This window comes from Paroedura picta, chromosome 2 (assembly GCF_049243985.1).
Source record: "Paroedura picta isolate Pp20150507F chromosome 2, Ppicta_v3.0, whole genome shotgun sequence".
NCBI classification, from domain to species: Eukaryota; Metazoa; Chordata; class Lepidosauria; order Squamata; family Gekkonidae; genus Paroedura; species Paroedura picta.
The window spans coordinates 184,374,448-184,388,727 of record NC_135370.1 but is presented as its reverse complement, the minus strand read 5'-3'; the positions used below and the strand labels follow the sequence as shown (position 1 = coordinate 184,388,727).

At 49.8% G+C, this 14,280-nt stretch overlaps 1 protein-coding gene across 2 annotated transcripts in view; it reads right to left on the bottom strand.

Moving 5' to 3' along the window:
- MDGA2 (MAM domain containing glycosylphosphatidylinositol anchor 2) overlaps positions 1 to 14,280 on the bottom strand; it is a 413,649-nt gene that overhangs the window by 56,422 nt on the left and 342,947 nt on the right. For both annotated transcript variants that reach the window (XM_077324137.1, XM_077324138.1), the window contains exon 10: positions 14,057 to 14,205. In XM_077324137.1, the coding sequence (XP_077180252.1) occupies positions 14,057 to 14,205 (149 nt within the window). The remainder of the gene's footprint in view (positions 1 to 14,056; positions 14,206 to 14,280) is intronic.

The window sequence follows — 14,280 nt, the reverse complement described above, 5'->3', positions numbered from 1 at the left end:
CCGATCGCCACTTTGGGGTCAGGAGACAAATTTCCTCCAGGGCAGACTGTCCAGGGATTCGTGGGTTTTTTTTGGGGGGGGGGGCAGTTGTCGCCTGGACACGGAATTAGGGTCACTGTGGGTGGGCAGTTAGTTGTGAGTTTCCTGAATTCTGCAGTGGGTTGGACTAGATGACCCTGGAGGGGTCCATGAAACACACAATGGACCAAATTGATAGATTTGGACTGTATTCTAGTTATAAAGGAAATAAAAAGAAGACTACGATAAAAAGATACGATAATTCTATTAAATATCATGGAGGAAGAAGAACAACTAGAAGATACAGCACGTAGGATAACAAAAAAAAATTGGAATTAAATGTAATGCAAAATGACAAACTCTATAAAGACAATTTCTAGAGGACTTGGACAAAAGTAATTGAAGATATACAGAGATGAGGAAAACTAAGAATCTCTTGGCTAGGATCAATATCAACAGTTAAAATGGGTATACGGCCAAAATTAACTTTTTTATTCCAAATGGTATCAATTAAGGAAGCCACTATAAAATCATAGCAAAGAGTATTAACTAAATTTATGTGGAACGTGAAAAGGTCAAGAACGAGATTCAAAGTGTTACAAGATGATGAAAAATGTGAAGGTCCTGCAGCTCCAAATTTTAAATGATCCAGGTAAGCAGCAGCATTGGTTTGGATAACAGCCTGGATTATTGACCCTCAAGGACATAACGTTAAATTAGAGACACTGGATACTAAAGATGGAATCTGTAATTATTTATGGGCTGAAAACATAGCTGAGAATAATTCAGAAGCAAGAGGGGAAATATAGAATCATAGAATCCTAGAGTTGGAATGGGCCATACAGGCCATCTAGTCCAACCCCCTGCTCAACGCAGGATTAGCCCTAAGCATCCTAAAGCAATTGTAAGGTACAATTGTAAGGTACAATATATTATAAAGTACAATTTGCTAAGGAGAAGGTTCCAGTGTAGAGAAATACAAAGTCCACCAACTTTAACAAATGCTCACTATGACTTTTTCAGTGAAAAAAAACAGACAACTCATCTTATAAGAGCATGGGGAATAAACAATAAACAAGAGATAATAAAACTGTAGAGAAAGAAGGAAATCATATACACTGGTTAACATTATCAAATAGTCTCAAAATTGAAAGAACAATTTATGACGGAAGTCAGTTAAGAGAAGGAACTGCCTACGAAAAATTGATAACAAGTCATGCAAAAAGTTTGTTATTTAAGATGTATAAATTGTTACTGCAATATTGTTGTGAAACAGAACAAGTAAAGGATTGTACGATAAAATGGGCTCAGAACCTTGGAGAGAATATAAGGATGGCTCAGTCAGAGGCATTGTGGGTTCTGCATCATTTTATCAGCTATGGTGGTCTTGTCAGAAGGCAAGGATATATTGGACTGTGATTCATGATGAGATGTAAAAAGTTATTGAAAATTAAATTTTTACTAGATCCAAAATGTAGGTTATTAAATATGGTACCAGATAATATCAAAATATATAGTGAGCTTAAGTATGTGATAAAAACTGCCATGATCTTATGCACATTGACATGGGGAGGGAGGGCCCTCTTCCAGATATCATGGATTGGTCAAATGCTGGAGTAGTATGGAGAAGAGGATGGAAGGTAATCCAGACATTAAAAATTAAAAATGCAGACATCTACACTTTCAATACTGTGGCTTTGGGGGGCTTTTCTCAGATGTATATCCACTCCAGGATATCCCAGAGAAAAGGTATTTATTTATTATTTATTTATTCAATTTTTAGCCTGCCATTCCCAAAAGGCTCGTGGTGGGGTACAAAGTATAAAAACCCCAATATACTTCCCCTAAAAACAATATAAATCACACAGTACCCAAACAAGAATCCAAGATGCAATGCGGTGGGTTAAAATAACTAAAAGACTAAAAGACCCCCCTACCCAAAACCTCTAGGGGAAGGATATGGGAGAATTGATCTCCAGCCGCCGATAAGATGTTTTAAAAGAGAAGATGTTAAAACGGTAGTGTCACTGCGGAATTGATCATGCAGGTTTCAAGGGAAAATTTAAAGTGCTCAATATCAAAATGGAATTTGGATAAGTTGCAGATTAGGGTTCCTTATTTGGGCTGGCAGAGGATAGAAAGCTCTGTGCAGATTCAGCCCTGGATAGCCGAGGCTAGGTCAATCTCATCAGCTCTCAGAAGCTAACTAGAATTATAGAACAATAGAGTTGGGAGGGGCCAGAGAGTCCATCTTGTAGGGCCAATCCTATTCAGTACTTGGATGGGAGTAAATCCAGAATTAATGGCAGGATAATTCTCCAACTCAGAAAGCTTCCTGTCCCAGAAGAAGGCATCTCTGTTAGCTGGCCGGATCACACGATACCACCCCCTCTACAGTTTTTCCTGCCCGGGATCTTCACCAAATTCCTCAATCGGTTTCTTTAGGCAAGTTAATTAGATTTGTGCATTCAGTATGGAGATACATAAAAATAGTAATGCTCTGAAAAATGTGAGTCAGCAGGGCCATCTGAGCAGAGCGAGACCCGTAATTGGGGAAGGCGATGCAAAAACACAGCCCGGCAACACTGTAGCTGCTCCGCAGCGATCCAATTTAGCCAGAATGGCATTTAATCTATGAGCAATTTCACAGAGGAAAAGAGAGGCGTTCTCCCCTCACCTCCCCCCTTTTCATTAAACTGTAACCCTCAGGTTGAACCTTCCACGCACGCCCAGGGAAATGCCGATCACCACTTTGGGGCCAGGAGGTGAATTTCCTCCAGGCCAGACTAGTCAGGGATTATGTTTCTTTCTTTCTTTCTTTCTTTCTTTCTTTCTTTCTTTCTTTCTTTCTTTCTTTCTTTCTTTCTTTCTTTCTTTCTTTCTTTCTTTCTTTCTTTCTTTCTTTCTTTCTTTTCTTTTCTTTTCTTTTCTTTCTTTTTTTTTTGGGGGGGGGAGGAGATCACCTGGCATGGATTTGGGGTCACTGTGGGTGGGCAGGTAGTTGAGAATTTCCTGCATTCTGCAGGGGGTTGGACTAGATGACCCGGGAGGTCCCTTCCAGCTCTAGGATTCTATGAATATCACACAGCCAGGTCTCACAGGAGGCAACAGGTGGGGAGAGTTCACACAAAGCACTTCTTCTCCCTCTCCCAAAGGGTTTGAGCTAGAGGGCACCCAAGAACTTGATGGGCAGCAGGCAAACAGAAACACTTCTTTATTCGGCGATTAAAGCGTGCCAGAGGACGTCGTTTTGGCCACAGGCACAGTCGGCTTTAAAAGGGATCAGAGGGGTTTGGCTCAGCTCAGTGAGGGCGGCCACTTGCCCCCTGGAGCCTGGCTGTCTGGGTTGCTTAAATTGGGTGATTAAAATAGGAAAAATTGACTGGTTGGCTATCAAAAAGGTAATCTCTTTCTGTTTATAATCATTCCAATTAATTGAAAAAATGAATAACTTCAGTAATTAATATTCAATAGACATTATCTTCAAATCTGTGATATCATAGTTATAAGCATGAAAACATAAATCAAACCAAAATGGGTTCTGGATAAACACAATTTATTCTCAATAGCAACCAGCAGATGGAGGTGATCTAAGCCAGTCGTCCCCAAACACCGGGCTGTGGCCCAGTGCCGGGTCGTGAAGGCCTCAGCATCGGACCGCGGCTCCCCCTCACTGGTGGTCTTCAAGCAGCGGCTGGACAGATCCTTCTCCTGGATGCTTGAGGCTGACCCTGCACTGAGCAGGGGGTGGGACTAGATGGCCTGCATGGACCCTTCCCACTCTAGGATTCTAGGAGTCTAGTTCAGCAGTGGAAGGGGCTGACTAAGGTGGTGGGGAGCTCCCCCTCACTGGCCGTCTTCAAGCAGCGGCTGGACAGACCCTTCTCCTGGATGCTTGAGGCTGACCCTGCACTGAGCAGGGGGTGGGACTAGATGGCCTGCATGGACCCTTCCCACTCTAGGATTCTAGGAGTCTAGTTCAGCAGTGGAAGGGGCTGCCTAAGGAGGTGGGGAGCTCCCCCTCACTGGCCGTCTTCAAGCAGCGGCTGGACAGATCCTTCTCCTGGATGCTGGAGGCTGATCCTGCACTGAGCAGGGGGTGGGACTAGATGGCCTGCATGACCCCTTCCCACTCTAGGATTCTAGGAGTCTAGTTCAGCAGTGGAAGGGGCTGCCTAAGGAGGTGGGGAGCTCCCCCTCACTGGCCGTCTTCAGGCAGCGGCTGGACAGATCCTTCTCCTGGATGCTGGAGGCTGATCCTGCACTGAGCAGGGGGTGGGACTAGATGGCCTGCATGACCCCTTCCCACTCTAGGATTCTAGGAGTCTAGTTCAGCAGTGGAAGGGGCTGCCTAAGGAGGTGGGGAGCTCCCCCTCACTGGCCGTCTTCAAGCAGCGGCTGGACAGATCCTTCTCCTGGATGCTGGAGGCTGATCCTGCCTTGAGCAGGGGGTGGGACTAGATGGCCTGCATGGCCCCTTCCCACTCTAGGATTCTAGGAGTCTAGTTGAGCAGTGGAAAGGGCTGCCTAAGGAGGTGGGGAGCTCCCCCTCACTGGCCGTCTTCAGGCAGCGGCTGGACAGATCCTTCTCCTGGATGCTGGAGGCTGATCCTGCACTGAGCAGGGGGTGGGACTAGATGGCCTGCATGACCCCTTCCCACTCTAGGATTCTAGGAGTCTAGTTCAGCAGTGGAAGGGGCTGCCTAAGGAGGTGGGGAGCTCCCCCTCACTGGCAGTCTTCAAGCAGCGGCTGCACAGATCCTTCTCCTGGATGCTTGAGGCTGATCCTGCACTGAGCAGGGGGTGGGACTAGATGGCCTGCATGGCCCCTTCCCACTCTAGGATTCTAGGAGTCTAGTTGAGCAGTGGAAAGGGCTGCCTAAGGAGGTGGGGAGCTCCCCCTCACTGGCCGCCTTCAGGCAGCGGCTGGACAGATCCTTCTCCTGGATGCTTCAGGCTGATCCTGCACTGAGCAGGGGGTGGGACTAGATGGCCTTTGTGGCCCCTTTCAGTTCTGTGGTTCTAGGCTTCTCCTGCTGACATGCCAATAGGGAGTGCAGAGAACGGAGCTCCTTGTTCCCCCAAATGTGAGGCTGAACCTCCTTCCGTACACAAATCTCTTGGCACCTGCCGGAGTGAAGCTCGATTTGTCTTGGCACTTCAGGAGAGAGCCCTCCTTGCCCTCTTCACTTTCCCTGGCTTTGGCCCAGAAGGAAACAGAGACGGAGAATTGCCTTTGAAGCCGCCCCTCTTCAAAAGGAGGGCTAATTGGGGAAATCAAGCCGCAGCAATCTCAGGCTCTCCGGGGCTGCACTTGGAACTGGCTCTCTAGAATCAGCTCCCTGCCAACGAGGGAAATGACTCCGTTCGCTCCCGGGAAACAAGAACGTGGAAGTTTTGACAAAACAATGGTGAGTCATCACAAGGGTGCAAATTGGTTGTGTTTCCTGGCCCTTAACTTTGCCTGTGATCTGAGTTGGGAGCTTGAGGCCAGCTGCTCCTTACTGAATTTGGGTCCAGCATGGTCAGTATTGTTCACAGGCTGGTGGCAGCAGCTTTCAAGTCCAAGGTCTCCCATGTGACCTCCTGCCCTGCCCTTCTTAATAGGATATCAACAAAGAGGGTGAGGGGTTTGGAGACCAAGACGTAGGAGGAAAGGTTGGGGGAGTGGTTTATTTAGCCTGGGGAGGAGATGACTGAGAGGGGATCTCATAACCATCTTCAAGTATTTAAAAGGCTGCCATATGGAGGATGGAGCAGAGATGTTCTCTCTTGCCCCGGAGGTACATGGACCACAAACAATGGGATGAAATTAATTCAAAAGAAATTCCGTCTCAACCTCCGGAAGAAGTTCCTGACAGTTAGAATGGTTTCTCAGTGGAACAGGCTTCCTCGGGAGGTGGTGGGTTCTCAATGGATGAGTGATAGGGTTAGAATCATAGAATCACAGAATTGGAAGGGACCTTCTGGGTCATCTAGTCCAACCCCACGTACAATGCAGGACACTAACAACCCAATAGGGTTGTGAGTGCCCCTCACTGTGCAGGGTGTTGGACTAGGTGACCCTTCCAACCCTGTGATTCTCTGTTTCGATGAAATCTTGAGCCCTGAATCCTGGGGCCTTCCGCATGCCAAGCAGAGACCCTTCCCTGACGGTCTTGAACGTGTGAAGCTGCCTTCTGCTGAACTGTCAGTCTTATCTCCTCAGTCTGGTAGCTTCTCTCCAGGGTCTCAGGCATGCCCTTCATGCAGAAGGTCCCAGGTTCAGTTTCCTGCAAGTCCCCTAAAAAGGTTCAGGGAACAGAAAGGGACTCAGGCCTCGGGCAGCCCTTACCTGCCGGAGCAGACAAGAGAATCAGAATCACACAGAGTGGGAAGAGGCCTGGACAAATTCCGCATGAGGCAGCCTCTGATTTTCATCCCTTATTTTTGTTATTAGATTTCTCTACCATCCCTCCCCAGAAGCAGCCTTTACAAGATGACATATAAAACCACCACTAAAGTCCTCCTTAAAATACCATTAAAACAATTCCAGCCTCGGTTGTATTTCTGGATATCCTGCTGGTGTCCTTCTTAAGATGTTTCTTAATGGTGGAGGGAATAGGGAGATTTTTTTGGGCAGTAGCACGTTCTGGCCTCGACCAGACGCCTGATTGGAGAGCACCATCTTGCAGGCCCTGCTGAAGTTAAGTCGTTCCGTCAGGTTTCGTGATTAAGAGCAGCGGACTATCATCCGGAGAATGAGAGTTTGATTTCCCACTCCTCCTCCGCATTCAGCCAGTGGATTGACCTTGGGCCAGTCACCGTTCTCTTTGAGCTGTTCTCACAGAACAGTTCTCTTAGAGCTCCTTCAGCCCCACCTACCTCGCAGGGTGTCTGTTGTGGGGAGAGGAAGGGTAAGCCGCTCTGGGAGTCCTCTGGGTAGTGAAAATCAGAGTATACAAAACCCAGCTCTTCTTTCTCTATAAAAACCAGACAAGCTGGGCTTGAAATTACCTAGAAACTAGCATCGCTGTCCGCCTTGCGTTTTCACCTCTTCTCCCGTGCCTTTTGCTATCCACTTGTGGGTCAACAGAAGAGGTTCCTGCTCCGTGGAAGGGTCTTTCTCCTTCCTCCGATGGATTCGGGCCTCCTCCTCGGGCCGGATCAAGCCATGCCTGCGTGGGCCCCCCAACGGCAGCTGACCTCCATCCCTCGCCGATGGATTGCCTAAAAAGCCTCACAAGGCTCCAGAATCTGTGTGCTCGGCTGGATTGAGCAATCCGGTTTCTGCTCTGCGAAAGCTCCGGCTGCAGTAAATTCCTTAGAATTTAAGGTGTCACAAGACCCTTTGCGACATTTTGGCAGCAGTAGATTAACACGACGACTCCCCCGGCTTCCCTTGTATTTATTCTTTCCGCCGTGGAATTTATGCTCTCGGATCCCCCCAGGTTTAAGCTGCTCCTCAAATTGTGCATCCACCGGCTAATTTATAACGCTGGCTTGGATCCTGTGCACAAATTCTGCATGTGGTTGTCTCTGTCACGGAGCACGCTTTCCCTTCCCCTAAAATTTCATCTTGTGCAAGATTAATGGATTTCCACGGGCCTGGCTCCCAGGAAAAGTTCCAGCACCAGAGCCACTGTAAGAACTGGTTGGGCCCAAGCAGAGAACATTTGAAAAGGGAGCAGCCAGACTGGGGGGTGAAGGGGGGCATGCAAAGGGGTGTCGGGGTCCTTGAAGAGGGAAAAGGGGGAGGGGGAGAAAAGAGGCTGTGGCCCTGATCCATGGGAGAGAGGTCACCACCCAGGGTCCCTGGGAGGGCCTGTCTTCTTTCCGGATTAGTCTGTTGACAGTCACAGAAGAAACAAGAGGTTGTCCTGGTGTCCTGAGGTTCACAGCAGAGCGGGGAATTTAAACACAGTCCTCAAGAATTCGAGTCGAGCACACTAACTACGTCACCATGGTGGCCACAGCATGGGGGCACCTGGGGTTTATTTATTTATTTATTACATTTATATCCCGCCACTCCCACAAGGGCTCATGGCGGCTAACAAGATGCATAAAAGGGCTCATGGCGGCTAACAAGATGCATAAAAACCCCAATAAAATAAATAACAATTTAAATCAAACTAGCCAATCAACTAAAAATCATCCGAATCATCTTTTGGAAACAATGCAGACCTGTGAATGGCATCCCTCTGTGCCCTCACAGATAGGTACTAGGGCTGATTTATTCTACTTATCGTATGGCATGTGTCATGGCTAAGATCCTGTTATCTGGGGAGCCGGGTTTGATCCTCCCCACCTCTCCTCCACATGCAGTCTGCTGGGTGACCTTGGGCCAGTCACACTCCTGTTAGAGCTGTTCTCACAGAGCTCACTCAGCCTCATCTACCTCACAAGGGAAGAGGAAGGCAAGGTAAGCTTTGGGTATCTTCCAGGTAGTGAAAAGCGGGGTATAAAAACCAGCTTTTCTTCTCCCTATAGTGTAGCATTAAGCCCTGAGGACTGTCCAGCAGCCAGGCAAGGGATGTTAGGTTTGTGGCTGCCTCCCTCTGCATGATGACCTCTAGTATTTCAGGGTCAGCCCTGCTTAGCTTCCGAGATCTACAGCTAGGCACTGCGTCCATCAGGATGCATGACGGTGTCCCGCTGAGGGCATGCTCTCCCTTTGCACACGGCCTCCGGATCCATGCGCAGGTATGCACACCAGCAATCGACAGGAGGAAAAGGGACTCTTCACTGGGGAACTGCAGCACAGCTAACAGAGGTGGCTGCCCAAAGGCTGTCTTGTCCTCACAAGTGGATGAACGGCCGATCAGCAACCGATCGATACCCTCCTGTAAAGGAGACCTGCTCATTCCCCTTCATGGCACCAAAGTGGGGGCGGGGAGGGGGGGGGCATCCGCCAGCTGAGGAAAATCACAATTGCTTTGCTGTCCCTGGAGCAAAGTGAGCGAAGACTTGTCAATGCTCTGCAGAGAGCAGCTCGTCGTGACGGGAACAGTCACCTCTGCAGCCCGTGCCCTCCCTCCTTTGCCTTTTAAGGGTTATTAGTGCGAACTGACTCCGTCTTCAAGCCACCTGGAATCTGTTGCCTGTGGTGAGGAAGAATCTTATCAGCACCAAGAGCAGGCTGTAAGATTTAAAGCCCCTTCCAGTTTCTTATCAGGCTTCAGTGGCTGGGGGAGGGCGAAAGAAAGCAAACGCCTCTATCGGCAAATGTGTTTGCGTTTAGATATTCTGGAACATATCAAAGGACAAACTGACTCCTAGCAAATTCACAGCGGCCTGAAAGGGGATAAGGTGTCTAATTATCACCCCGGCTACGGGAGATACCAGAAGAATGAAAGAACAAATCGTGAGGATGCTCTCTCTCTCCTCCCCCCACCTCACTTACACAATTTAAGCCTGTATAGATTCAAATGGGCAGCCGTGTTGGTCTGAAGGAGCACAATAAAATCAGAGTCCAGGAACACCTTTAAGGCCAACAAAGATTCATTCAAGGCGTGAGCTTTTGAGTGCAGGCACTCTTCGTCAGATTAAGAACTGACCATCATAACAGTAGGAATATAGAAGCAAAAGCTAATCTTGTTACATTAGTAAACGGTGTCATTTAAGCCTGTGTGAAGGGTTGTGAAGTTGCAGCCCACTTATGTCCAGCAAGGGACTTTCAAAGTAAATCATTTGCCAGAGGGAGTCTGCCCTAGCCTTCCTCTGCAGAGTCTTCCTCGGTGGTCCATCTTCCAAGCACTGACCCTGCTTGGCTTCCACATTCTGATGCGATTGGGCCAGAAGGTGCCATCCCACAACCCCACGCAATTCACAGCTGTGCAGATCTGCACAACCCAGCCAAGTGAGTGGCCCACAGACAGAAGCCAGCTGTTGATGCAGAGCCCAGAGCTTTCCCTCCAGGTCTCACTGGCTCAGGAAGCCTCAAAGCTGCAAGAACGGCCTGTATGCAGACTGACAACGAGCTGGCCGCCCTACGGAAATGAACGAACACAATACGCAGCTGGAAACGACCGAAGATGCATCCCATCACTGCTCTAACAAAGACTGGCAGATTGACAGGGAAATAGCAGCGCTTTTGGATGGTTGTAAATGTAAATGATTTGTTTTAAATGTTTAAATATGTTTTAACCACTCTAATAGATAAGTCATCGTGAGCCACCCTAAACCTCCAGGGCAGGGTGACATATAAATTTAAATTTAAACAATAAAAGAAAGAATAAAAAAAATACAAAGAGTTGTTTTTTATACCCTGCTTTTCACTGTAAGCGGCTTTTCACTGTAAGTGACAAAGAGGCTTACAATAGCCTTTCCTTCCTCTACACCCAGCAGACATTTTGGGATTTAGGTTGGGCTGGGAGAGCTCCGTGAGAACAGAACTATCATGTCTGTGACAAGCCCAAGGTGACCCAGCCGGCTGGGGTGCTCAACTTTTTTTAGCCTGCAAGCACATAATTCAGGTTTTAGAGCTGGAAGGGACTTTGAGGTGGGGAGTTCCCCCTCACTGGTGGTCTTCAAGCAGCAGCTGGACAGATCCTTCTCCTGGATGCTGGAGGCTGATCCTGCCCTGAGCAGGGGGTGGGACTAGATGGCCTGCATGGCCCCTTCCCACTCTAGGATTCTAGGAGTCTAGTTCAGCAGTGGAAGGGGCTGCCTAAGGAGGTGGGGAGCTCCCCCTCACTGGTGGTCTTCAAGCAGGGGCTGGACAGATCCTTCTCCTGGATGCTGGAGGCTGATCCTGCCTTGAGCAGGGGGTGGGACTAGATGGCCTGGATGGCCCCTTCCCACTCTAGGATTCTAGGAGTCTAGTTCAGCAGTGGAAGGGGCTGCCTAAGGAGGTGGAGAGCTCCCCCTCACTGGCTGTCTTCAAGCAGGGGCTGGACAGATCCTTCTCCTGGATGCTGGAGGCTGATCCTGCACTGAGCAGGGGGTGGGACTAGGTGGCCTGCATGGCCCCTTCCCACTCTAGGATTCTAGGAGTCTAGTTCAGCAGTGGAAGGGGCTGCCTAAGGAGGTGGGGAGCTCCCCCTCACTGGCCGTCTTCAAGCAGCAGCTGGACAGATCCTTCTCCTGGATGCTTGAGGCTGATCCTGCACTGAGCAGGGGGTGGGACTAGGTGGCCTGCGTGGCCCCTTCCCACTCTAGGATTCTAGGAGTCTAGTTCAGCAGGGGAAGGGGCTGCCTAAGGAGGTGGGGAGCTCCCCCTCACTGGCCGTCTTCAAGCAGCGGCTGGGCAGATCCTTCTCCTGGATGCTTGACGCTGATCCTGTACTGAGCAGGGGGTGGGACTAGATGGCCTGCATGGCCCCTTCCCACTCTAGGATTCTAGGAGTCTAGTTCAGCATTGGAAGGGGCTGCCTAAGGAGGTGGGGAGCTCAACTAAAATGATATTAACTGCATCTCCCCCCTTCCCCCCCCCCACCATCACCTATTCAATGCTGTCCTCAGACCAACCGCTGAACCTTTTCTAGAAGGCTCCATTGGCGACGTGGGGATCCTTCTAGTCAACGTTTAGAATTTAGGGCAGTGGTCGAGGCTCCTGGGGTGGAGTGCATGCTTAGTTTTGGCACAGACAGAGCCCAGGTCAACTGGATGTCGAGGACCCATGCCTTCCCATTTCTGTTAGCAAACTAACGCCCTCCAACCTGCACGAGGGAGCAAGAAATCCGTCTTCACGGCCAGCGTGGAGTTCCAAGACGTGTGTGTCCCCCCCCCCCCCCCGAACGGAGCACCCAGGAGCCCAAATCCGCAGCACGGCTTGCCTGAAGAGCCAGCTAAGCCGGCTCCGTATCGCAGGCGGGCCGACCCCTTTTGGCAGTCGCTTATCTCTTGCAGCACTCTCCGATAAGGCCGTGTAAGCCGGGCCCGGGGGCTGGCTTTTCAAGCAGACGCCTCTGTCTTGCTCCGCACGTCCCCCCACCTTGGCGTTCCGAAGCGAACTCAATTCGTGGGTGTCGGCGGAGAGGTCTTAATAATCACCAACAACCAACCCCCCCTTCCCGTAAATCAAAGAACGCGTGTAATCCCCCAGATAGCAAATTGTGCGCGTTTCTACCATCCTAGCAGGTAGACTCCCCACCCTGCTTTACACCCCAGACAAATTTAAGCTCTGGAATTAGCCAATATGCTGAGATTCTCCTTCTGCTGCTGGGCAAGAACTTTTCTTCTGCAAACTGCAGGCCTGCCTGTCACGGCGTGCTCTGCCACTGGGTACCCCTTCGCCACCACTGGGTGGGCCCTCTTCCCCAGGACCCCCCTCAGCCTCACACCACAGCCGCCAATGATGCAGAGCACAGAATAGACGCATGCCCCCCCCCGCCAACACACCCTCACACCTGCCATTGACAGCCACTCCAAGATTCCACGCCTGCCCGCACACTCCCAAATCTACGTGGCAAAGCAGAAATGTCCATGCACAAGATCCAGACTCTGAGTTTTGGGGAGGAACCAAAATGCCAGGGTGGACGGCAGAATTGATTTGTTATGGAACGTCTGCCTTTCTCACTTGGACCGAAAATGGACGACGCAGAATAAGACAAGACAGGCAAGATGGGGTGTTCGATAATCAATAAAACAGGATTTGGGTTGTAGAACCGACCGGAAATCTAAGAACCCGTACTGAAGCGGAGCGAGAGTATTAGCATGCTGTGTTAAATGACGCAACAACCCCATGGAAGGATTCAATTCATGGCAAACTGTCCACAGCAGTAGAGACTGCGGTCCTTAATACGTCATCCAGGAACGAAGTAACTTTGTGAATACTACTGCCTGCATAGAAAAGCCCTCTGCAGTTTGGCATTGCTTGCAAAAGCCAAGAACATTGGGGATTTCCCTCCCCCCCTGTCCCCGGCAGGCTGTTCCATACATTGGGGGCCGCAAGGAACAGGCGCCTGTCCACCAGGGCGCCCCTCGTTCCTCCTAATCAAGCAGGAAGAGGCAATTAACAAAGCCCCAAACACTGACCGGTACACATGCTGGGATCAGGGGCTTTTGGGTCGGGGGAGAAGTTCCCAGCCCCTGTGAGAAGCTATGAGAATTTCCTGCATCCTTCAGGGGTTAAATTCCTCCTGTGGGGGCCATATTATTAAGCAGGTTGCCAAACTTTGTGCTCATGTGCTTAACACATGGGAAAGACAACTTAAGCTTAAGTAAAGATGTTTTAGTGGAATTTTATTATGCATTTTTTTATAATGTACCTATCCATTACAGAGCCTCTTGTGGCGCAGAGTGGTAAGGCAGCCGTCTGAAAGCTTTGCCCATGAGGCTGGGAGTTCAATCCCAGCAGCCGGCTCAAGGTCGACTCAGCCTTCCATCCTTCCGAGGTCGGTAAAATGAGTACCCAGCTTGCTGGGGGGTAAACGGTCATGACTGGGGAAGGCACTGGCAAACCACCCCGTATTGAGTCTGCCATGAAAACGCTGGAGGGCGTCACCCCAAGGGTCAGACATGACCCGGTGCTTGCACAGGGGATACCTTTACCTTTACCTATCCATTATACAATTTTATATATTTTAAATTTTGTATTGGCTCCCTGATTATGCAATTTTCTGCTGTGAAATGTTTTTTTTTTTTTCGTGCTATCTGTCTTGTCTGGCCACAGTGCTGTATTAAAATAAATTTGATTTGCATCCTTCAGGGGTTGTACTAGATGACCCTGGAGGTCCCTTCCACTTCTATGATTCTAGGAGTAAGGCATGGCTTTCTCAATTTATAACGTCCACAGTTCAAGGTCCATATATATGCCCTCTCACCCTGGGCAGCTCAGAGGGGATAGCTCAGCATCATCAACAGCCACAAAATTGCCACCCCGTAACTGCACCCCCACTGAATGCCGAAAACATCTTTACAGTCCGCATCCTTGAGAGGTGAAAACACAGCTGATAACCTCTCTTCCACACGCAGCCCACCTGTCGTGCGACCGAAGTGCGTGTTTCCAATTTACACGCCCACCATGATTCCAAGCCGGGCGGAGGGGGAAGGGGGAAACAAACCGGACCGCTTTGAGGGAAGGGAATCTTTCTGCAGGCGCGCACGAAGCCCTCACCTGTCGGATGCCCAGGTGGTAGGTGAGGATGCGATCCACTGCATCGGGGTTCATCTGGGTCCACTCGAGGCTGTAGGTGTAGATGCGAGCCCGGTTCTGCCACAGGGGGTTGTAGGTGTCGTAGTAGAATTCCGGGGCGTAGGCCTTGCCTGCAGGGAAGAAGGAGCAGGGTTAGGGGGAGGGAGCAGCACATGCAAAGGCTGCCTTTGAGAGCCAGGGGAGTG